At 41.5% G+C, this 25,005-nt stretch overlaps 1 protein-coding gene across 4 annotated transcripts in view; it reads left to right on the forward strand.

Moving 5' to 3' along the window:
* The window catches only part of LOC122539990 (leucine-rich repeat-containing protein 37A-like), a 212,278-nt gene that overhangs the window by 57,631 nt on the left and 129,642 nt on the right, over positions 1–25,005 (forward strand). For all 4 annotated transcript variants that reach the window (XM_087977903.1, XM_087977904.1, XM_087977906.1 and 1 more), the window contains 2 exons: positions 20,771–20,845; positions 20,940–21,058. In XM_087977903.1, the coding sequence (XP_087834029.1) occupies positions 20,771–20,845; positions 20,940–21,058 (194 nt within the window). The remainder of the gene's footprint in view (positions 1–20,770; positions 20,846–20,939; positions 21,059–25,005) is intronic.

A 25,005-nucleotide genomic window follows, 5' to 3' on the forward strand; every position in this document is an offset into this window, starting at 1 on the left:
AAATTTGCTATCCTTCATTAAGAAGGAGTCCATACATCAATGTCGGGGGGCCTGACCTATCATCCCTAGTCTTGTCTTCCATATATACTATAGCATGATCAGAAATTGCTATATTACCTATTTTGCAGGACAATATGGAATTCAAAAGGGTAAAGGGAGCAAAGAACATATCAATTCTAGTATGGCATTTGTGTGGGTTAGACTAGAAAGTAAAGTCTCTACCCTGGGGGTGAAGGCACCTCCATACGTCTACTAACCCTAGCTCCTTGTTCAGATCCGCCAATTGTCTATATCTAAGAGATATACCCATAGTATACTTAGGTATCCTATCTGTCTCTGAGTCCATAAAACAGTTAAAATCTCCTCCTATAATTGTATGGTGGGCCCCAAAAGCCATCAACTTGGAGAATGCTTCCGTTACAAATTTGAAGGGGTATGCTGGGGGGGGGGCAAGAAAGATTCAAAATTCCATACTTCTCTCCATATATTAGGGCTTTGATTAGTGGCCAGACTCATCTTTTATCTAGCTTAAGATTTGGAAAGGAAGAATCTTCCGAATGAGAATGAGTACTCCCCTACTTTTAGAACTGAAAGATGAGAAAAAGGCCTGATCGAACCCACCCTGTTGCAACTTTAAGTGCTCTTTGTCAAGTAAATGTGTCTCCTGTAAAAGATTTGATAATATCTTCTTCCTTTTGATTGGTGAATTACTCCCCTTGACATTCCAGGTGTACCACCTAAGCGAATGGCTAGCCATGATCGCCCAGGCAAGCCTGAGACCCCCCAGGAGGAAGACCCCACCCAAAACACCTTGAATAAAGACCATAGAAAATTCACAAAAGCAAAAATTCTTTAAGACATTTACACCAACACAATTAAAAACTATTCCAAAGTAAAAAAAAATGCAAAACACATTTAAAAGGAGACTTTCCCCCTTGTTCGCAGGGGGCGTAACTACCTATCAATAATCCCACCATTACCTCTCCTAACTAGTGCTCCATCCTCAGCCCAGGTGTTGTAGAATGGAATAGACAAATTCAAGTGTTCTATGAAACCAAAGTTAAAAGTGAGTGATCCGTCCACCCCCCCAACACACACACACACACACACCAACACCTAGATGCGTTTAGCAAGCATAATACAAAATATAAATATATAAAACTACAAAGTTACAATCCCAGCAAGTGTTAGATAACTAAGTAAAATGTCAGAAGAAGAAAACTCCACTCTTTTAAAAAAAAAAGAACAAAACAAAAACACCCCTCCCCGCCCCATGGAAAAGATAATGAAAAAAAAAGATGAAGAAGGAAAAAAGGGTAAACTGAGTGGGGGGGGGACAAAATAAAATCACTATCCATACCATTCAAGTCCCATTGTCTATTTAAGAGAGTCCAAGAATTCTTTAGCCTTTTCTGGGGTCCAAAGTTATATACGAATCCTTCATGGCTGAAGCACAGCGTTGCCAGATAACGCATAGAGTATTCGATATTTAGGTCTCTTAAACGTTTCTTTGCCTCATCGAATGCCCTCCTCATGCAGACCATGGCTGGACAAAAGTCTTGGAATAACATTATCCTGGAAGCCTTGTGCATCATGGCCTGGGGATCCCTCTCTAAGACTCTGGAGGCATCCAGGAGCACCATCTTCTCTCTATAACATTGGAGCCGGAATAGAACCGGGCGGGGGTGCTGGTCCGGCCTGGGCCTGCGTACAGCAACTCGGTGGGCCCACTCCACCCACACTTGGCATGGCCCTGACTCCAACTTTAATAATTGTGGGAGCCATTGCTCCAGAAAGTCTACAAGCTGGCCTTCCTCTTCCCTTTCGGGAAGACCCAGCAACCGAATATTTTTTCAACGGCCCCGATTATCGAGGTCGTCGATGTGCTCCTCCAAGGTCCAGATTCGCTGCTCAATAGCCTGGACCCGGCCCACGGACAACTCGGCAGCAGTCTCTGAGGCTGCGGCCCGTTGCTCCACCCCTCCGACGCACTGTTTAAGCTTTTCGATTTCTCGGTCATACTTCTGCAGCCTGACTGAGAACGACTCCCACCTGGACCTGGATTCTTCGATGAAGGCGTCGATCTTCTCTTGAAGTTTGTTGATCCCGGAGATCAGGCCCACCTCCGTAGTTAAGTCCTCCAAAGCAGCTGCAAACATCTCTGCTGCTGCGGGATGGGGTGGGTGAGGGGTCCCTGTCTGTTGTGAACTACGGGAATTTTTGCCCTTAGTCATTTTAATAACAACACCAAACTGTCTGAGTTTGATGTAAAATGACTAACTATGCTGGGCAAAAGCTATTTTAAATTATTTAAAAGATTTGAAGGCGGGTGCCCCACTTTGCCTGAATCTTAGGCAGAGCACTACAGACTCAGACTTGCTGGGTTGCTGCTATCTTGAATCTCCCGAGATATCCTCTTAAATGTCTACCACTGCAAAGCTATTCATCTATCCTTTAATCCAATTTGCCAATTCACTTCAGCCAGCTCTTTCATGTCCTCTTAATTGCACTTATTTAAATTTTAAAAAATAATTTCAGATCCACCCATGAATACCAATTTCAGTGACATCTTGGTCACTGCTACTGATGGGCCCCTTTCTATAAGAATATCAATTAATCCTATCTTTTTGCAGCATACCATGTTGAGGATTACTTGTTTCATGGAAGGCTGCAGGTACACTGACCCACGGAATAATGCTATTTTATTAATTCCTCATGTAGGCTATGGTGCTAAGTGCATTCAAATCCAGAGGGCTGAATTTTAACAGAAATCAGGTTAGTGTCAATTATAAGGAGTTTGATAGAGGGTTTCACTGGATGCTACTGACAAGGGACCATTGAATGCCTGGACGTAGAACCTTGATATAGTGGACTTTATTATGTATATGGTGTGCAACTACAGAAAGAGATTGTAATTGCATAAAGATGACTGAAATCTTGTCCTATCAACTGGCCCCTCCACATCACCCAAGAAAGGCAAATCTCATGTTATCAAATACCTACAGTTTACTATGAAAGGAAATCAGCACCATGCCTTTGTACAGCCTACGAGGTCTTGGATTGTCTTTATGAATTTCAGCTCACAGATGGTAATTTTAGGGTCACCTGCTTCAGAGGGATGAGATAGCTCTGTAATGACAGTTAACAAGGTGAAGCTTGCTTTTGACCAGGATTTGAATCCCACATAATTGGGCACTGCATGCATTTCATCTTCAACCAGTTTTGTATTTGCTTAATTGTTTGCTCAATGCAGTTGCCCCTTGAAGGGTTGCATTATCGATAAGTTGTCATCATCATTTGAGGTGCCTCACAGCTGAGGATGATTCTCTTCTGCTCTCAGGGTGAGTCCATAGGTGGCTGTGCAGACTGATACAGCTTCTGTAGACTCTTGTTACATTTTCTGCAGAAAGTGATCATGGGAGAGGGTGGGTGGAGCATTGGTGCGGCAGTGCATTCCTTTCCCTGTTTTTGTCCACCTCTGCTTTTTCTCGACAGCAAGTTTTGAGGTGCTCGACACTGTTCCAGATGCACCTCCTCAACTTTGGACTGTCTTGTGGCAGTGATTCCCAGGTGTCTGGGAATGCTGTATATCACCAGTGAAGCCTTGAGAATATCACTGAAGTGCTTCTTCTGTCCATCTAGGTCTTGTCTGCTGTTTCAAAGCTGGGAGTAGAGCACCAACCTGGGGAATCTTGTGTTAGCCACGCAGACAATGTGCCCAGCCCATCATAGCCAATCAAGGGTGGTCAGTGCCTCAATGCTGGGGTTGTAGGCTTGGTCAAGCGTGCTGGGTGTTAGTGCATCTTTCTTTCCAGCAGATCCACAGGATCTTGCGCAGGTAGCATTGGTGGTACTGCTCCATGCCTTGAGGTGTCTGCTGTAGACAGTCCACATTTCAGAGTCATTTTGGAGGACAGGAATCACCACAGCTCTAAACTATGAACTTTGTGTTGGATCTGATATGATTGACCTTGAGCACTCTTTTCCTCAGGCAGCTGAAGGCTGTGCTAGCACACTGGAGATAGTGCTAGATCTGGATGTAGGTTTGCTCGCTGAGCTGGAAGGTTCATTTTCAGACCCGTACTTGGTAACATCTTCAGTGAACCTCCGGACAAACCACTGCTGGTATTTCCTGCTTTCTATTTATATGTTTGGGTTTCTTTGGGTTGGTGATGTCATTTCCTGTTCTTTTTCTCAGGTGGTGGTAAATGGGGTCCAAGTCAATGTGTTTGTCGATAGAGTTCTAGTTGGAATGTCATGCTTCTAGTATTTCTTGTGTGTGTCTCTGTGTAGCTTGTCCGAGGATGGATGTGTTTTCCCAGTTGAACTGGCGTCCTTCCTTATCTGTATGTAAAGATACATGTGAGAGAGGGTCATGTCGTTGTGTGGCTAGTTGATGTTCATGTACCCTCGTGGCTAGTTTTCTGCCCATTTCTCCAATGTAGTGTTCTTGCATGGTATTTTGTAAATGACATTGGTTTTGCTAGTTGCCTGTATAGGGTCTTTAAAGTTATGGGCTGCTGTTTTAGTGTGTTGGTGGGTTAGTGGGCTGCCATAATGCCAAGGGGTCTGAGTAGTCTGGCACTCAATTCCGAGATGTCTTTGATGTAAGGGAGAGTGGCTAGGGTTTCTGGGTGCATTTTGTCTGCTTATTTGGGTTTGTTGCTGAGAAATCAGCGGACTGTGTTCGTTGGGTACCCATTGTAAGAAACTAAAAATCTTCTCAAAAATCGCTAGTGCTAGATCTCTCCATCAAAAGCTGTTTTGGCTGACAGAACACTCATGAGGTGTTGGAAGGCCAATGTTCTCTAAGGCCTCCCAATGGACCTTAATGATCGGGAGTTTGTTTCTCAATGCTGAGTCAGGTTGTAGAGAACCTTCATCTTGTGGATGCTCAAGGTGAGACCTCTGTAAAGGTGCTGACAATGATCTGGAGTAAATCCTCTGAGACTGCAAATATGCAAGCAACATCTGCATATTGCAGCTTTGTGACACTGGTTGGGGTGATTTTGGTTTTGGCTTGCAGGTGGCGAACGTTGGATAATTTCCTGCTGGTTCTGTAGGTTAGCTCCACTCCAGTGTGGAGCTTGTCAGTGGTGAGGTGAAGCATTGCAGCAGAGTAGATCGAGAGCAATGTTGGAGCATTAATGCAGCCCTTCTTCCCACCAGTCTGACTGGGGAATGGGTCAGTGGTGGAGCCATTTGTCATGACCACACCCTCCATGTCGTCATGGAGCAGGCGAAGAATGGTGACAAAATGCATGTTGCTAGCAAAGCGGAGAAGGATGTTCCATAATACTTCCCAATTCATGGTCTTAAGTAGAGACTGCATGCTCAGACAGAAAACATTTACCCTGCCCAATTCAGGTATGGTCTCAAACATTTTCTATTTCCATTGCTCACTTAGGATTCATGTGAGGATGGAAGGCAACACAGGTCATACTTGGCAGACCAAGTTGCAGACTCACCATCATCATAAGGTCCACCTCCCTATGAACTCCATCAATACTGGATTTCCATGGATTGCCATCTAACTCGTTCAGTTAAGTTTTTATGTCCCAACATTAGTGCCTGAGCCCCAGCCCTACAGCTTAGCCTTGCCAAGGATCATTCTGCACTGTCTCCCAACATCCCTCCCTTCAAAGCTAAGGTGATTGTGACCATTGATGATTCCCCCTTCTGCAACCTGGTTTTGTGTCTGCATCAGTGTCAAGTGGAGACAGAAGTACTATGAACCTTAAGTTGTAAATGTGGCAACAAAGGCAGAGAGGCTGTGAGCACACTATAGTCGGCAGAAATACAATTAAAGATGTTGACGTGCTCAAAAGTGCAGTATTGAAGTGGACAACGGTATTGCAAATGGGTTCAATCTGTGCCATGATAATGTGATAAAAATGTTACGTGTCCAGTGCCAACTTTTGTGGTTAGGGAGTGCAGATGATCGCTGCCCAGGGAACATGCCCTGGGGATTGCTGTCAAAGATGGAAGCCCAGAGAAATAACAGTGAGCTAGAACTGCCAGATTCTTCCTCTGACTTTAATGATTGGAACTGTCACCATTTAGTTTCCATCTGGTGCATGGGAGAATAGGAAAATCTATAATTATGAGTCAAGATTAGGTATTTGTGTCAACAGGCCTTCTCCCGTAGAGATAGTGAGATTCTGATTTTGCCAAAAATTTACAGAATTGGGCATTTTTGTTTTGATGTTGACAATCTCATTTTTCCAATCTTGCTATATTTTACCAACACTCTCACCATTGTCCATGTCATTCGAGTATTGGGAAAATTTAGCCAGGATGTTTAATTTATTTTTGAATTCTTCTTTGTATCTTCTGCTACTTTGGTATTGTAAACTGAGTCTTAGGAATCATTAAAATCAAGATTCTGTAGACTGTATTAATTTAAAAAGAAACTCAATGTGAATTATGTAGTAAGTACTCCAGACAGCATGAAAATAAAATGAGCCAGTGTCTTATTAATATGTTAAGGTGATACTATGACAAGGAGGATAGTGAGGAGAGAAGTTTGTTCAGAAAAAGTTAAAGAAGTAGTGAGTGAAAGAAAAATATAGAACGATTCAAGAATAATTCAAGAAATTTAAAATTCTAAAGTTGACCCTCTTGTGATCAGCTTTGATATTGCACACATGCTTCCAAAGTTAAATTTAATATTATGCAATCTCCCAGAAAATTGCCAAACTATTGAGGAGAAATTACTTATGAAAGCTATTACATACTCATAAACCAATTTATGTAAAAGGACAGAGAAAAAGTCTATGGTCACCCATAATGTTAATGTAGAGGATATATCAACCATAAAGCAAATCTTTATAAATTTAATCCAAAGAGGTTAGCCCAAGCGAGGTTTAGATGGAAAATAACATTATCAAACCATGATGAGGAGGTGCTGGTGTTGGACTGGGGTGGACACAGTTAAAAAATCACACAACAACAGGTTATAGTCCAGCAAGTTTAGAATCATAGACTTTCTACAGCATTGAAGTCCACACCAAACCTCCAAAGAGTATCCCACCCAAACCCATCCCCTATTATTCTACACTAACCCCCAACCTACACATCCCTGAACACTATGGGCAAGTTAGCAGGGCCAGTTTACCTAACGTGTACATCTTTGGATTGTGTGAGGAAACCCACGCAGACACGGGGATAATGTGCAAACTCCACACAGACAGTCGCCCAAGGCTGGAATTGAACCTGGATCCTTGGCTCTGTGAGACTGCAGTGCTAACCACCGTGCCACATTTATTTGGAAGTGCTAGCTTTCGGAGCACTGCTCCTTTGTCAGGTAGCTAATGGGGTAGGATCATAAGAGACAGAATTTATAGCACAAGACCGTAGTGTCATGCAACTGATACAATACATTGAACAAACCTAGATTGCTGTTAAGTCTTTCATCTTTTAAAATGTGTTGCAGGTTTCAATTCATTAATATGTCAATCCCGGAACTTCTTTCAAGTCACATCACCCGAGATAACTTAAGGTTTCATATACAAAGGTGACATCTCAGCTCAGACAATGCATTAATGGTGTGAGGTTAGAGTCTGTCTGTATTCCGACCTTGAGTCAGACTGGTTATATTTCCAAAGGAGGAATTTATAATATATCACATGGATTGAGTGCCTGCAGATTGTGTGTTTGTGAGCAAAATAGAATATATCTGCAAATACAATTCTGCAAATGCAAATTCACCCCATAGACTTCTATGTGTGTGTACATGCATGTGACGGAGGGAGAGAGAGAGAGTATGTTCGTATGTTCAGAGACAATGTATATGAGAGGGTGTCTGCGTGAGTGTGCGAATGTGTAAGAGTGTGCATTTATGTGTGCTTGTACAATCCTGTCATGGCAACCACCGCAAGATGTGTCGGAGTGTTGACATGGATACCACCATTACACGTGGGGACACCACTCACCATGTATGCGGCAGGTACTCATGTGACTCGGCCAACATTGTCTATCTCATACGCTGCAGGCAAGGATGCCCAGATGCATGGTTTATTGGCGAGATCAAGCAGACGCTATGACAACAGATGAATGGACACCGTGCAATAATCACCAGACACAGATGCTCCCTCCCAAACAGGGAACACTTCAGCGATCAGGGATGTTCGGCCTTGGATATTCAGATGACCGTCGTACAAAGCGGACTTCGGGATACGCAACAATGCAGAGTGGTCAAGCCGAGGCTGATAGCCAAGTTTGATACCCATGAGGATGGCCTCAACCAGGACCTGGGGTTTATGTCACACTACAGGTGACCCCACTACACTATGCGCTATCTCACATACACACACAAGCACACTTTTACATATTCACACACTTATGCAGACCCTCTCTAATACACATTCTCTCTCTCTCTCCCCCCTCACATGCATACACACACACCTGTAAGTCTGTGGGGTAATTTTGCATTTGCAGAATTGTATTTGCAATCTGCAAGCAGTCAATCCGTGTGGCATGTTATAAATTCTTACTCAAGATTGGAATACAGACAGACTCTAACCACACACCTTTAATGTATTGTCTGAGCTGAGATGTCACCTAAATTTTCTAAAACCTTAAGTTATCTTGGTGATATTACTTGGTGGGTGGCACGGTGGTTAGCACTGCTGCCTCACAGCGCCTGAGACCCGGGTTCAATTCCGGCCTCAGGCGACTGACTGTGTGGAGTTTGCACGTTCTCCCCGTGTCTGCGTGGGTTTCCTCCCACAGTCCAAAGATGTGCAGGTCAGGTGAATTGGCCATGCTAAATTGCCCGTAGTGTTAGGTAAGGGGTAAATGTAGGGGTATGGGTGGGTTGCGCTTCGGCGGGTCGGTGTGGACTTGTTGGGCCGAAGGGCCTGTTTCCACACTGTAATGTAATCTAAAAAAAAATCTAATCTAATCTAATCTACTTGAAAGAAGTGCTGGGATTTATATATTAATGAATTGAAACCTGCAAAGACTTAAAGCAATATAGGTTTATTTAATATATCAGTTGCATGACACTATGATCTTGTGCTATAAATTCTGTGTACTATGATCCTACCCCACTAGATACCTGATGAAGGAGCAGTGCTCCAAAAGCCAGTACTTCCAAATAAACTTGTTGGACTAAAACCTGGTGTTGTGTGATTTTTAACATTATCAAACCAAATCACAGTGGCTGGAGCTAATGTAATGGCACCAAAACCAGACAGTACCACACCATTGTACACAGATTATCATAAAGTCAGTGTGGTATCAAAGACAGATTTGCATCCAATTGACAATTAGAAGGACTGTATTGAGAGGATTGTCACAAAATGTTATTTCTTGAGAGGATATTTACAAGTCCCAGACTAGTACAACCAGAGAAATATCAGCTTTTGAAACCACACATGAACTTTATCTAAGGGAAGCCATTACCATTCAGAATAAAAGGTATACCATCAATTCTTTACCAATTAAACCACATGGTCATTGAAAGATTGTGAAACTGTGATGTGTATTTTGATGCTTAATCTGGTAGGAACATTTTCAATATTTTAATGAGGGCCTTAGAGTAAAGGGAAAAAAACTTTACAACGGATAAGGAGAAACATCTTTAGCCAGAGAATGGTGAATCTGTGGAATTCATTACCACAGATGGCCAGGTCTTTGAATATATTTAAAACAGAGATAGATAGGTTCTTGATTGCCAAGGGGATCAAAGGTTACAGGGAGAAAGCAGGAAAATGGGGTTGAAAAACCTATCAGCCATGATTGAATGACAGGGCAGACTCAATGAGCCGAATAGCCTTTCTGCTATGTCTTGGAATCTTATGAAATTGTTTGATCAGTCACAAAGAGCCCATTTGGTCATTAAATGCCAAAAGTGAAATTGCCAAAGGAAATGTAACCTTTTGGGCACATTGCAGAAGAAACCAAGTAGCTTTGAAAGAAATAAAATGAAGTTTATCTTGGATTTTTCAGCACCTTCGTATAATTGAGAGATTCTCCAGTTCTTAGGAATGATTGGATTTTATCAGAAGCACTGTAATGTTCCTTTGACAAGTTTGTTAAAGAAAAGACATTTGAATGGACAGAGGAGTGACAAAATGCCTTTGACAGCTTGAAAACTATATTTATGACCACACTGATTTTAGCGGCATTGAATTATAGCATGCTATTGAAATTGGCTGTTGTTAGCAACAACTTTGGTTTTGGTGATGTTCTTTCACAGAGCAACCGGTCAATTAATTTTCATGAAAATTAAGTTCTTGCTAGCAGAAATATTCAACTGTGAAAAAAGTGACATTGAGCTGTATTGGCTGTACAATATTTTGAAGTCTATTCTACAACTCCGCAGAGACCATAACCATTTACTTTTTACCAGTGTTTCATTACTAAGAATTTGAGACTGTTTTGGTGGAGTGTAATGCTACCGTCATACAATTTGAAAAGTAATTCATTTTGCAAAAAGAGATGGTATCATAGCAGATACTTTATTAAGTGTGTTTATGGACAAAAACAATTGTCATTATCAGAATTAACATGTAGAATATTTTTGTTATGGGAATTCCTTGTGTTGTCTTGTTATTGCCAGAATGAAATCTGTGCAATTGAAATGAAAATAGTGATGAGGAAATTGTAATAGAAATTGAAAATGTCTCTCAGTGACATCCTTTCATTGCTTTCTTTGGAGGGGTGCATAGAAAGTTCACAATATATTAATATTATTTGAGGACTTAGGTTCTGAGATGGGGGAAATGATTTAAAGTTTCTGTGAAGATCTGAAGATTTTTAATAGTCAAAAAGTCCTTTTGAATATTGAGTTTAAAGTATTTACATGAGGGCATATGATTTCAAGCACCTGAGAAGATCATTGTTAAATAGTGTTTACTACCTTGACTTACATGACGTCCAGAGAGTGAGAGAGAGAGACAAAAAGAGAAAAGCAACAGAAATATGTTCATGTAGAGAGAAAAGGTCTATAATGCCAGATGTTATCAATCTCCAAGCTTTCAGGGCTGGGAGAAGTCTTGAGTTGTTGAGAAGTCACTGAGAAGAAAGCCGTAGAAGAAGAAAGCTGTGGAAGCTTTCTTGGGTAGCTGTCTGTGTGGAGTTTGCAAATTCTCCCAATGTCTGTCTGGGTTTCCTCTGGATGCTCCAATTTCCTCCCATAATCCAAAGATGTGCAGGTCAGGTGAATTGGCCATGAATTGCCCATAGTATAAGGTGCATTAGTCAGGGGTAGATATAAGGTAGCGGTCTGGGTGGGTTAATCTTCAGAGGGTTGGTATGGACTTGTTGGGCCAAAGGGCCTGTTTCCATACTGTAAGGAAATCTAATCTAATCTAATCTAATCTAAATGTCAGAGAGGAAGACATTCTGCAATAATACAATAAAACAAAGACTTGCCAATGCTGGAGATCAGAAACAAAAACCGAAATTGCTGTGTACTGATGAAGAGTCAGCAGACTTGAAAGAGTAACTCTGTTTTCTCCCCACTGATGCTGTCAAACTTACTGAATTTCTCCGGCAATTTCTGTTTTTGTTTAAAATATCCTACATTGCTGCTGAAAGCATGAGCTGATGAAATCAGTAATATAAAAGTTTGCTTAGTTTGTAAGAAGATCTTTCAAACTTGCCTTGGCTTGTGTAATATAGTTCATATTTTTCATTTGTATTTTAAACTTTTATGTTACTTAATAAAAAATAGGTTGGCTACCTTTTGTGAATATGTTCAATGACTGACTTCCATGTTAGAAAGAAAAGTAAAGCTTACGGTTCATCAAGGAAGTTTCACTGTGGAATCTGACATGCCCTGTATTACCACCAGTTAAAATCACAATCTGAAGTTCCATTATTTACTCGCTCTTTTCTTTCTTTCTAGTATCAACTCTCTCTTCCATTCCTTGCAACACACCACTTAAATTTCTATTACTCCTAATGCCATATAGTGCATATCTTAGTTTTCTATGTCTGCCTTGCATTCCTCACACTTCTATTATTCTTAAAAAATCAGCACTGCTATTTGATTTTGACATATATCTAGTAATGATCACACTGGGAGACCATTAACACAGTACTTTGTCTTTTTCAGGAAAAGCTTTTAATAGTATTTGACAGAAGTAGAGGATGATAATGAGCAAAGCATCAATTATGGTCCTCCTCTCACAGTTGGTCATGAAGACCCTGGGCATGGGTGATGGGAAGGGCAATACAAGTAATGAATTATCCTGCTAGCTTTCACGTTGCTGTTTCCCACTGAAATTTCACCTCTTTAAGAATCACAACAAAGTGCAACACCTTCCAATAGGAATCCATCTGTATTTGCTTACCTTTCACACCAAAACCTCATCCATGTTCCTCTTCTTTCAAGTTAATAAAATGTAAAGTGCCATAGGATGGAAAACTGACAGGAAGTATCAGAAAAGATAGCATTTTAACACTTGTCCTTGAGGAAGTTCCAACTGAGTGATGAACACTGTACGTTCTTTAAAGGAGAGAGTTCTACAAAGGGAAATTCACTGAGTTCTAGTGCCCAAAGTGGATGGGGCAATCTAAGAAGTTAGTGTGTGGAGAATTTACCCTGCTGCATGGAGCATTCAAAAACATCACTTTACATGCTTATTGCTGTCCAAGTGTGCTGCTGCACACAATGGCAATAGTGGAGAAGAAGTCCACATTATGTGAGATTGTTCAGGAAAGTGTTGAGACCATGCAGTTAAGCAGAACTGAGTACTCCATTCTGCAAACATTCAGTGAGCTATGCAATGATGAAACATCTGGTGATAACTCTGATGGCTTCATTGGGAGCTCAGATATCATGTATTATGGTGTGGGGTGTTGCACCTCAACTTTCCAATCCATGAAGGAGAGTTTGGATCTGTGAATCCAAACACCTCCATATGCCTACATTCTGTTGGCAAGAAAAATAGAGGTGATGTAGCTCCATAACAGCAAATTTAATCCCGTGAGAGACGCTAGTACAATCTTTTCTCAAGATGACCACATGTCCATGATTCACCACTACCATTCTTACCATTGCTGGTGTCAAGCTTTTATTGGCCAGCTTGTCTAGACAACACAGAGACAGGACAAACATCAGGTAAATCCTAAAAGCTCAGAAGTGTTTAAGATTGCCCACCACTGGCCTGTGTGAATGATCATCAGTCTCCAATGTTGAAGACTCCGGAGAAACAATTTGTAGGGGCAATAAAACAAACAGTGGCACCATCATAGAACATAGAACAGTACAGCACAAAACAGGCCCTTCAGCCCATGATGTTGTGCCGACCACTGATCCTCATGTATGCACCCTCAAATATCTGTGACCATATGCATGTCCAGTAGTCTCTTAAATGTCCCCAATGACCTTGCTTCCACAACTGCTGCTGGCAACGCATTCCAAGCTCTCTCAACGATCTGTGTAAAGAACCCGCCTCTGACATCCCCTCTATACTTTCCTCCAACCAGTTTAAAACTATGCCCTTCGTGTTAGCCATTTCTGCCCTGGGATATAGTCTCTGGCTATCGACTCTATCTATGCCTCTCATTATCTTGTATACCTCAATTAGGTCCCCTCTCCTCCTCCTTTTCTCCAATGAAAAAAGTCCGAGCTCAGTCAACCTCTCTTCATAAGATAAGCCCTCCAGTCCAGGCAGCATCCTAGTAAACCTCCTCTGAACCCTCGCCAAAGCATCCACATCTTTCCTATAATAGGGCGACCAGAACTGAACGCAGTATTCCAAGTGCGGTCTAACCAAAGTTTTGTAGAGCTGCAACAAGATCTCACGACTCTTAAACTCAATCCCCCTGGTTAATGAAAGCCAAAACACCATATGCTTTCTTAACAACCCTGTCCACTTGGGTGGCCATTTTAAGGGATCTATGTACCTGCACACCAAGATCCCTCTGTTCCTCCACACTGCAAAGAATGCTATCCTTAATCCTGTACTCAGCTTTCAAATTCGACCTTCCAAAATGCATCACCTCGCATTTATCCAGGTTGAACTCCATCTGCCACCTCTCAGCCCATCTCTGCATCCTGTCAATGTCCCACTGCAGCCAACAACAGCCCGCTATACTGTCAACGACCCCTCCAACCTTTGTGTCGTCTGCAAACTTGCTGACCCATCCTTCAATCCCCTCATCCAAGTCATTAATAAAAATTACAAACAGTAGAGGCCCAAGGACAGAGCCCTGTGGAACACCACTCACCGCAGACTTCCAGGCAGAATATTTTCCTTCTGCTACCACTCGCTGTCTTCTGTTGGCCAGCCAATTCTGTATCCAGACAGCTAAGTTCCCCTGTATCCCATTCCTCCTGACCTTCTGAATGAGCCTACCATGGGGAACCTTATCAAATGCCTTGCTGAAGTCCATATACACCACATCCACAGCTCGACCCTTATCAACTTTTCTAGTCACATCCTCAAAGAACTCGATAAGGTTTGTGAGGCATGACCTGCCCCTCACAAAGCCGTGTTGACTGCATTTAATCAAGCCATGCTCTTCCAGATGATCATAAATCCTATCCCTCAGAATCCTATCTAATACCTTGCAGACGACAGACGTGAGATTTACTGGTCTATAATTGCCGGGGATTTCCCAATTTCCTTTCTTGAAGAGAGGAATTACATTTGCCTCTCTCCAGTCCTCAGGTACGACTCCAGTGAAGAGCGAGGATGCAAAGATCTTCGCAAGCGGCGAAGCAATTGCATTTCTCGTTTCCCAAAGCAGCTGAGGACAAATCTGGTCCGGGCCTGGCGACTTGTGAATCTTAATGTTTGACAAAATTTTCAGCACATCAGCTTCCTCTAAATCTATCCATTCCAGCATGCACACCTGCTCTTCAAAGGTTTCATTCACTACAAAGTTCGTTTCTTTCGTAAAGACAGAAGCAAAAAACTCATTTAGAGCTTCCTCTACCTCCTCAGACTCCACACACAAATTCCCTATGCTATCCCTGATCGGCCCTACTCTTTCTTTGACCATTCTCTTATTCCTCACATAAATGTAGAATGCCTTTGTGTTCTCCCTAATCCGTTCTGCCAAGCCTTTCTCGTGCCCCCTCCTGGCTCTCCTCAGACCATTTTTGAGCTCCTTCCTTGCCTGCCTGTAATCCTTTGGAGCTGAGCTTGACCCTAGCTTTCTTCACCTTATGTAAGATACCTTTTTCTTTTTGACGAGAAGCTCCACCGCTCTCGTCATCCAAGGTTCCTTTATCTTACCACTTCTTGCCTGTCTCAGAGGGACATATTTATTCATCACTTGCAACAACTGTTCCTTAAACAGTCTCCACATGTCTATAGTGCCTTTACCATGGAACAATTGCTCCCAATCCATGCTTCCTAACTCATGTCTAATCGCATCATAGTTTCCTCTTCCCCAGTTAAATATCCTCCCATTTTGCCTAATCCTCTCCTCCATAGCTATGTAGAATGTGAGGCAGTTGTGGTCACTATCACCAAAATGCTCTCCCACCACAAGATCTGATACCTGCCCCGGATCGTTTCCGAGCACCAAGTCTAGAATGGCCTCCCCTCGTCGGCCTGTCAACGGACTGAGTTAGGAAACCCTCCTGAACACACCTTACAAAAACAGCTCCATTCAAATCTTCTGCTCGAAGGAGGTTCCAATCAATATTGGGAAAGTTAAAGTCACCCATTACAACAACTCTACTACGTCCATACTTTTCCAAAATCTGCCGACCTATGCTTTCTTCCATCTCCCTGCTGCTATTGGGGAGCCTGTAGTAAACCCCTAACGAGGTGACTGCTGTTCCTAATTTCCACCCATACTGACTCGGTAGGCAGATCTTCCTCGACAATGGAAGCTGTGATACCCTCTTTGATTAGTAATGCTACACCCCCTCTTCTTTTTCCCCCCTCCCTATTCTTTTTAAATGCTCTAAATCCTGGAACATCCAGCAACCATTCCTGCCCCTGAGAAACCCATGTCTCTGTTATGGCCACAACATCATAGCACCAGGTACTGATCCATGCTCTAAGTTCATCACTTTTATTCCTGATACTCCTTGCGTTAAAGCAAACACACTTTAACTGATCCCTTTGTTCTTTCCCAGTAAAATCCTTCCCACTAGCTGGTCTACTCTTGCTATTGCCTCATCTGCATCAACTCTCACCTCCGGTATACAGCTCAGGTTCCCACCCCCCTGCCATACTAGTTTAAACCCCCTCGAACTACTTGAGCAAACCTTCCATCCAGGACATTGGTCCCCTTCCAGTTCAGATGCAACCCGTCCTTCTTGTACAAGTCCCACCTTCCCCAGAAGGCATCCCAATTATCTACATATCTGAAGCCCTTCCTCCTACACCAGCTGCGCAGCCACGTGTTAAGCTGCACCCGCTCCCTGTTCTTTGCCTCGCTATCTCATGGCACCGGAAGGAACCAGAGAACACTACTCTGTTCGTCCTGCTTTGCAGCTTCCATCCTAACTCCCTGAAATCACTTTTTATATCCTTGATCCTTTTCCTGGCTATATCATTAGTGCCAATATGTAACACGATTTCTGGCTGTTCGCCCTCCCCTTTTAGAACATTATATACCCGATCGGAGATGTCCCGGACCCTGACACCAGGGAGGCAACATACCTTCCGGGAATCCCGATCCTGACCACAAAATCTCCTGTTGATTCCCCTAACTATCGAGTCCCCTACCACGAGTACTTTTCTATTCTGCCCCCTTCCCTTCTTTGCCACAGTGTCAGGCTCAGTGCCAGAGAACTGACTGCTATGGCTTTCCTCTGGTAGGTCATCCCCCCGCCCCCAGCAGTATCCAAAACGGTATACTTATTGCTGAGGGGAATGTCCACAGGGGATCTCTGCACTGTCTGTCTGTCCCCTTTCCTCCCCCTAACTGTAAAGGGATGTAATTTCAATACAAATAAATACTGGGTGGAGATTTGCTTCGGAGAATGTCATTGCTTGCAGCTTGACAACTCTGTGGCTGGTGACACTATGTTTTCATCATATTTCTTCGTCTTAATTCTGTAGAGTTTTATCTCGCAGTGACTACAAGGCTTGGCTTTCTCCAAATTGCACAGTCGTGTAGCATGTTTCAAGTTACCACAAATCTGATATATTAGATTGGGGTGTACAAAGTTAAAAAAATCACACAATACCAGGTTATAGTCCCAACAAGTTTATTTGGAAGCACTAGCTTTTGGAGCGCTGCATCTTCATCAGGTGGTTGTGGAGTATAGGAGCAGCGCCTGAAAGCCAGTGCTTCCAAATAAACTTGGTGGGACTATAACCTGGTTTTGTGTGATTTTTAACTGCAATAAGGTTGAAGTCAATACTGCAGGACCTCATTATACCAGTCTGGAAAGTAGGAGCTTAGTTTGAGGACATTTGTGTTTCGATAAATAGGAATTCTCCATACTGTGTGACTATTGCATCATTGCTTTCTGCCCAAGAAACTACTTGACATCAGCTGATCTGGGTGGATTTCAGAAGGGATACAGCACCAGACGAATTCTGAAGGCAACATGACTGCTGCTAGCAAACTACGCACGGACTTGTATATTTTGGGTCATGTAGTCACAGCCTAGCTAAAAACATTCAAAGAATGGAATCTTTCCTTCAATGCTGAGGTTCATTATTTGCCAAGAACCTCTTAAGTGGCTAATTGGAACTTGATCCGGTGACCATTTTCATCAGTGCGGTGGACAGTCAATTGCCCTTGAAGATGGTTGTCCCAACACTTAGTGCATAGGGCATTAAAATTTGCCCACGTCATGTCTTGGTTGTGGATGGCAGTCTCAGTGGTAATCCTAGCAACTTCCCAGTTTTTTTGGATGCTAATTCACAACTATCAGCAGTCTGATTTGTACACACATAAAGTATACAAATATTGTGCATAACTGTTAATTTTTATTTTGATAAAAATCAGCAAGTTTTGTTGTTTAACCTAAAACTTTATAATAAATTTCATCTGTTGTGACATCATTATATTTCAAGAATTGTACAAAGATTAACATATAACTGAATTAAAATTGAAGGCATTAAAATTGGACAAATTATGGTTATCACAAGGGGGCATAATTTTAAGGTGATTGGAGGAAGATTTAAGGGAGATGCCAGCAGTAGGTTCTTTACACAGACAGTGGGTGGTGCGTGGAATTCACTGCAAGCAGTGATAGTAGAGTCAGACATTTAAGCGACTCTTGGATAGGCATATGGATGAGAGTGAAATGAGGGTATGTAGGTTAGTTTGATCTTTGAGTAGGATAAAAGGTGAGCACAACATTAAGGGCTGAAGGGCCTGTACTGTGCTGTATTCTGTTCTATGTTCTATGTACTTGATTAAATCTTCAGGAATACATCCCATCGCAATTGGTAAACCACACTGAGTTTAAGCTGAATAGCTGGGTAATGTTGAACAGTGCTGCTCAATAGTGTCCATCACTTTGAATAAGATAAAATTAGCGATTATTTGCTTTGAAGAAATTAAAAGTAGCAAAGTTGTACTTGTACCTTGATAATGCTGCATTATTAAATTCAAATCATAAGAATCTGGCTCATAGGCAAATATGGGTGGTAGACTCATAGCTCATGAGAGTATGAAAATTGGAAGAAATCTCAAAAGACAATGAAGTAAATGTTATGGTTTATAGCTCTGCTGAATTACATTTCACAACAGCTGGAAGCATTGGATCCTACATCACAGAGGCGCTCAGGACAAGCCTTGACAGGGAATACTCCAACTTGGAGTATCTTAGATTGGGGTGGCACAGTGGTTAGCACAGCTGCTTTACAGTGCCAGGGACCCAGATTCAATTCTAACCTCAGGCGAATGTTTGTGGAGCTTGCACATTCTCTCCGTGTCTGCATGAATTTCCTCTGGGTGCTCCGTTTTCTTCCCACAATCCAAAGATGTGCAGGTTAGTTGAATTAGCCATACTAAATTGCCCATAGTGTTCACTGACTGTAAGTTAGGTGCATTAGTCAGAGGTAAATATAGGACAGGGGGAATGGGTCTGGGTGGGTTACTCTTCAGAGAGTCAGTGTGAACTTGTTGGGCTGAAGGGCCTGCTTCCACACTGTAGGATTCTATGATTCTGTAATCTTTCTTCAGATCTTTTTTACCATTGGGTTTGGATTGGGCCACCTTGACCTAAATGCCTGACATGGAATATATATTTTAAATAATTCAATTGTATTGAGGCTATACACAAACAAGTTGTATTTTTTCAAATTCTGTAATCATCAATGGTTTAAATAATAATAAAGTAATAAAATGATTGCATGGTTTTTTTACAAATTTTATGAATACAATGTTTTTGCTGTTGCAAAATAATTAGATGTAAGCTACTTAAGGCATGCAGATGTCTCAATAGATTGTTTTATACTTAAAAATAAAAATATGGTGAATTCATGATTGTAGTGCAAAATTAGCTGATAACTTTTCTGCTGAGTTAAGTTTTGCAACCAGTAATATGATGAATACTCGATTTATTTTTAAATCATGAAGGTTAGAATCATTGAGAAGTTTATGATTGTAGAGAAAAGCTTTTCTTTGTTGGTTTGATTTCTGCTTTTGTTGAGGATTAATTTTGCCAGTAATTTCTAGGCTGAAAGATATTGAAATTGGAAGTGAAATATTTTCAAAATTAAAATTCATTCATAAACTAAGCCGAATATCTTCAATCAGTTACAAAACCATATGGAGAATGGACACTATGATACAGATTTGTAAAGTATCATTTTAAATTAGAGATAAAATGCATTTTAGTTTTTAGATTGTGAAGGTGACTTTTTTTAAACAAAGGAAGCAATTTTTAACAGTGAGTTCAAACATCATTTCCAGGAAAGCATGTGATACATGCTAATCACCTGGAAAGTTAATTAATGAAATGTTTACAAACTTGAGCTGTTCTGACATTCAAATCAACAAACAGTCAGGAGGATTCAGTTGAAAGAAGAGTTTCATACCAGCAGAAGGCTGTTTAGCTTGTCTTTCACAACTGGAAAGAAGTCATAAAACTGTTTTAACAGGGCTTTTCTCAATGTTCAATTTGGAAAAGTCATTGAAGTAGCTGACATCTGTCTGTCTTGGTGAGAGGCAGTAATAGAGTGAATCACATTTGGTGAGGGTGTATAGAAAATTGACAAAAAGATGCTTAAAATTCAATCAGTTAAGTGAGGATTTAAAGAATTAAGATAGGAGTGATATTTCAGTAGGGATGAATGTCTATAAAGGATGTTGATAGGAAAAGGCTTGTTTTTCTTTTGGCTGTTATGTTATGGTCGTTCTAAGTTTTCATATTGTGCTATTTTTGTGTATTAAGCCTGCGTTTTTTTTTAAAGAACATTAGGAGCCTTAGATGAATGTGTCCAAAGATTGACTAACATGGTAGCCAAATCATAAAAATAAAATTTATGATCTGCCAAGCCAAGTTTCTCTTTGAGATCTGACTTGTCCAGTTTCACCATTAGATGGAATCATACTTCAAATCTTTGTATCATGAATGGTTTAATTATGAAATTTCAATGTGGTGTTGATATTTATCATGCTGTATTGTTGAATCAGTTGACTGGAGGTCTCTACAACTGTTTGAATTCACAATCCATGCTGAAGTTTTGAGATAGATTAGGGATAGGCATTTATCCAATTACCTGACCAACTCTTAAGCATTTTTGTAGAGTTAACTGTAGAATGCCAATAAAGACATTTTAGATATAAAATGGAGTTTTTTGCCAGGAATCTAAAGAAAAATATTTTTATGCTATTAATATGTTCTTAACAGTCATTTCTGCTTAACCAACTTCATTTTCAGAGATTTACGTGGAACAAAACTCTCTGTTCAAATGATGTACCCAGCTTTTATGGCAGTTCCAAACATTGTACAGCTGTGAGTGTTTTTCCATTCTATTCAAAGGTACTTTATTTACATTATTTTGCTTATTATTTGATTACTACCTTGTGTTACTTCATTACTTTCACAGTGATGTGCCTGATGCAGTGAGGTGTTGCCTTTGCTATGTTGCTCGAACTGTTGAAATTCTCTTCAATACCGTGAAGATAGAGTGTTCAGATCCGTGTGCTGCTAATGACAGCTCATGTGGTAGGTCACATCTGCATACATACGTGAACTGAAACTATAAAATGTTTACAGTATACCATTTGAATTGTAAAGCGATCGTGCCATCTAGTGACCATTAGTTATATTACAGCCAGTTTGTATTGTTATGATCTATTCTTGACTACTAACTTTATGTTACAATCTGGTATAGTAGACAAAGTGTGAGATCCACAAGATTTACTAAGAGAATAAGCCTCAAGATTCCATGGTTTTGAACAAACAACAATATTTTATTATACAAGTAAGCGCAACAATAAAGTCTTCTATACATATGCACCTTATTTCAAATATCCAAAATTAACATCGAGCCATAGAGATATAGACCATGAGAACAGATCCTTCAATCTAACTCCTCCATACCAATCAGATATCCTAACCTAATCTAGTCCCATTTGCAAGCACTTGGGCCATATCCCACTAAACCCTTCCTATTCATATACCCACCCAGATGTCTTTTAAATGTTGTAATTATACCAGCCTCCACCACTTCCTCTGGCAGGTCATTCCATACACACACAACCCTCTGCATGAAAAAGGTGCCCCTTAGGTCCCTTTTAAATTTTTCCCATGTCACCCTAAACCTATGCCCTCTAGTTCTGGACTCACGCACCCCAGGGAAATGACCTTGTCTATTTACTCTATCCATGCCCTTCATTACTTTATAGACCTCAAGAAGGTCACGCTTCAGCCTCTGATGCACCAGAGAAAACAGGCCCAGTCTATTCAGCTTCTCCCTGCAGCTCAAATCCTCCAATCTTGTCAACATCCTTGTAAATCTTTTCTGAACCATTTCAAGTTTCACAACATCTTTCCGATAGGAAGGAGACCAGAATTGCACACAGTATTCCAAAAGTGGCCGAACCAATGTCCTGTATGGCTGCAACATGACCTCCCAACTCTTATACTCAATGCTCTGATCAGTAAAGGAAAGCATAATGAACACCTTCTTCACTATCCTATCTACCTGTGACTCCACTTTCAGGGAACTATGAACCTGCACTCCAAGGTCTCTTTGTTCAGCAACACTTCCTAGAATCTACCATTTAATGTGTAAGTCCTGCTCTGATTTGCCTTTCCAAAATGCAGCACCTCACATTTATCGAAATTAAACTCCATCTGCCACTCCTCAGCCCATTTGCCCATCTGATCACGATCCCGTTGTACCCTGAGGTAACCTTATTTACTGTTCACTACACCTCCAATTTTGGTGTCATCTGGATACTTATTAACTATACCTCCTATGTTCACATCCTCTATGTTGTAAATATGGGTACAATGCTGTGACTAAGCACCTAACAGTGAGTATCAAATGTGATCATGAGTAATCCAACAGATTTCTCAGAACATCAGTGGTAGGGAAGGTGCTGAAAAGATACTGAGGAATAGGAGCTATTCGCATTTTGAAGAAAAAGGGCTTGTCAGTGATAGGCAGCATAGTTTTGTGCAGGGAAGTTCTGCCTCACCAACTTAATAGAATTCTTTGAGGAAGTGAGCAAGATGATTAATGAGGGAAGGGCAATAGATGTCATATCTATGGCACTTGATAAGGTTTCCCCATGCAGGCTGATGGAGAAACTGAAGCTACATGAGAGTCCAGGATGTTCTAGCTGGATGGATAGAGAACTCGCTGGGCAACGGGGACAGAGGAGTAGTAGTAGTGGAAGGGAGTTTCTCAAACTGGAGGACTGTGACCAGTGGTGTTCCACAGGGATCTGTGATGGGACCACTGTTATAGAGTCATAGTCATAGAGATGTACAGCACAGAAACAGACCCTTCAGTCAAACCCGTCCATGCCGACCAGTTATCCCAACCCAATCTAGTCCCACCTGCCAGCACCTGGCCGATATCCCTCCAAACCCTTCCTGTTCATATACCCATCCAAATGCCTTTTAAATGTTGCAATTGTACCAGTCTCTTCCACTTCCTCTGGCAGCTCATTCCATACACGTACCACCCTCTGTGTGGAAAAAGTTGCCCCTTAGGTCCCTTTTATATCTTTCCCCTCTCACCCTAAACCTATGCTCTCTAGTTCTGGACTCCCCCAACCCAGGGAAAAACTTTGTCTATTTATCGTATCCATGCCCCTCATAATTTTGTAAACCTCTATAAGGTCACCCCTCAGCCTCCAACATCTGGAGGAAGGTATAGGTGGTCGGATGATAGGTGGTGTGGGTGGTTTGCAGTTGACACTAAAATTGGTGGAGTAGCAGATGGTGAAGGGAACTGTCAGAGAATACAGCAGAATATAAACAGATTGGAGAGTTGGGTAAAGAAATGGCAGCTGGAATTCAATTCGGGCAAATATGAGGTGATGCCTTATGGAAGATCCAATTCTAGAGTGAACTATATAGTAAATGGAGAAATCCTGGGAAAATTGATGTACAGAGAGATCTGGGTGTTCAGATCCATTGTACCCTGAAAGGGGCAACGCAGGTAAATAGAGTGGTCAAGAAGGCATACGGCATGCTTTTCTTCATGAGATGGAGTATTGAATACAAGAGTTGGCAGGTTATGTTACAGTTGCATTGGATTTTGTTTTGGCCACATTTGGTATTCGTGTACAGTTCTGGTTACATTACCAGAAGGATGTGGATGCCTTGGAGAGGGTGCAGAGGAGGCTCACCAGGATATTGCCTGGTATGGAGGGCGCTAGCTATGAAGAGAGGTTGAGTAGATTAGGATTACTCTCATTAGAAAGATGTAGACCTGATTGAAGTCTACAAAATCATGAGAGATATAGACAGGGTGGATAACAAGAAGCTTTTTTCCCAGAGTGGGCGACTCAGTCACTAGGGTCACAAGTTCAAGGTGAGAGGGGAAAGGTTTAAGGGAAATATGTGGAAAGTTCTTTAGCAGAGGGTAGTGGGTACCTGCAACATGTTGCCAGCAGAGGTGGTAGAGGCAGGCATGATGGCGTCATTTAAGATATATCCAGACAGATATATGAATGGGCAGTGAGCAGAGGGATACAGATCCTTGGAAAATAGGCAACAGTTTAGATAGAAGTTCTGAATCAGCACAGTCTTGGAGGGCCAAAGGACCAGTTCCTGTGCTGTAATTTTCTTTGTTCTAACCCCATTCCCAACACAGGGTGTGTTGCTAAATCACACTAGACTTCACAGGGAATTACAATTCCTCAAATTTGTCAGGCTTGAAACGCCCTCTCACAAATGAACATTAAGGACAACCCCAATGACTGCTCCTATTCAAATGCCTTTGATTTCTCACAGGGTCCTAACTACACTGACATAGTGTAGTTTAGTTGCTTTCTCAGCAATGCAGGATAATAATTCAGTTTCTCTTAACTCCTTCCCCGGGACTTCCTTAAGCATAGCTCTTCAGAACTATTCAACTGCTGTCAGACTTTGCATTATTTCCAAAATGTCGACTTCTCCACTTCCTGATGCTGCCTGGCTTGCTGTGTTCTTCCAGCCTCCTGCCTGTCTATTTTGGATTCCAGTATTTGCAGGTTTTTTTTGTGTCTAACCAAGTTGGGCTTTCCCAAGCACTCCAACTGCACAAAACATATACTTCAGTTGCTATTCCCACAGTAAGAAAACAATCAGTACTGACCTTTTTGGTCTCTGCCTCCTTGAATTTGACTTTGGTGACCTCTGGAAAACCTTGCAATAAGCTTCTCCTTATTATTGGGCTGAACTAAATTGCAACTGAGTCTGCAATGCCAGTCATAGATTGCTGACATGCCTGATACAGAAACAAGAGATGAGGAGATTTCATCACAATCTAAAGTCCTCCAACTATCTGAGGTTAACAATGAACCTGTGTTAATGCCAGCTGAATGTTCTGTTAATTGAAACCACCAAAAGTCTTATACTACATATTAGTAAATTGATGGGACCCTATTATGAAGTTTTGTTTTAAATTACTCATTGCTAAAAAGCAATAAATTAAAAATAAATGATTATGC

The sequence above is a fragment of the Chiloscyllium plagiosum genome, unplaced genomic scaffold, assembly GCF_037043375.1.
Source record: "Chiloscyllium plagiosum isolate Xiang-an unplaced genomic scaffold, Cpla_swu_hap1 HiC_scaffold_32, whole genome shotgun sequence".
NCBI lineage: Eukaryota > Metazoa > Chordata > Chondrichthyes > Orectolobiformes > Hemiscylliidae > Chiloscyllium > Chiloscyllium plagiosum.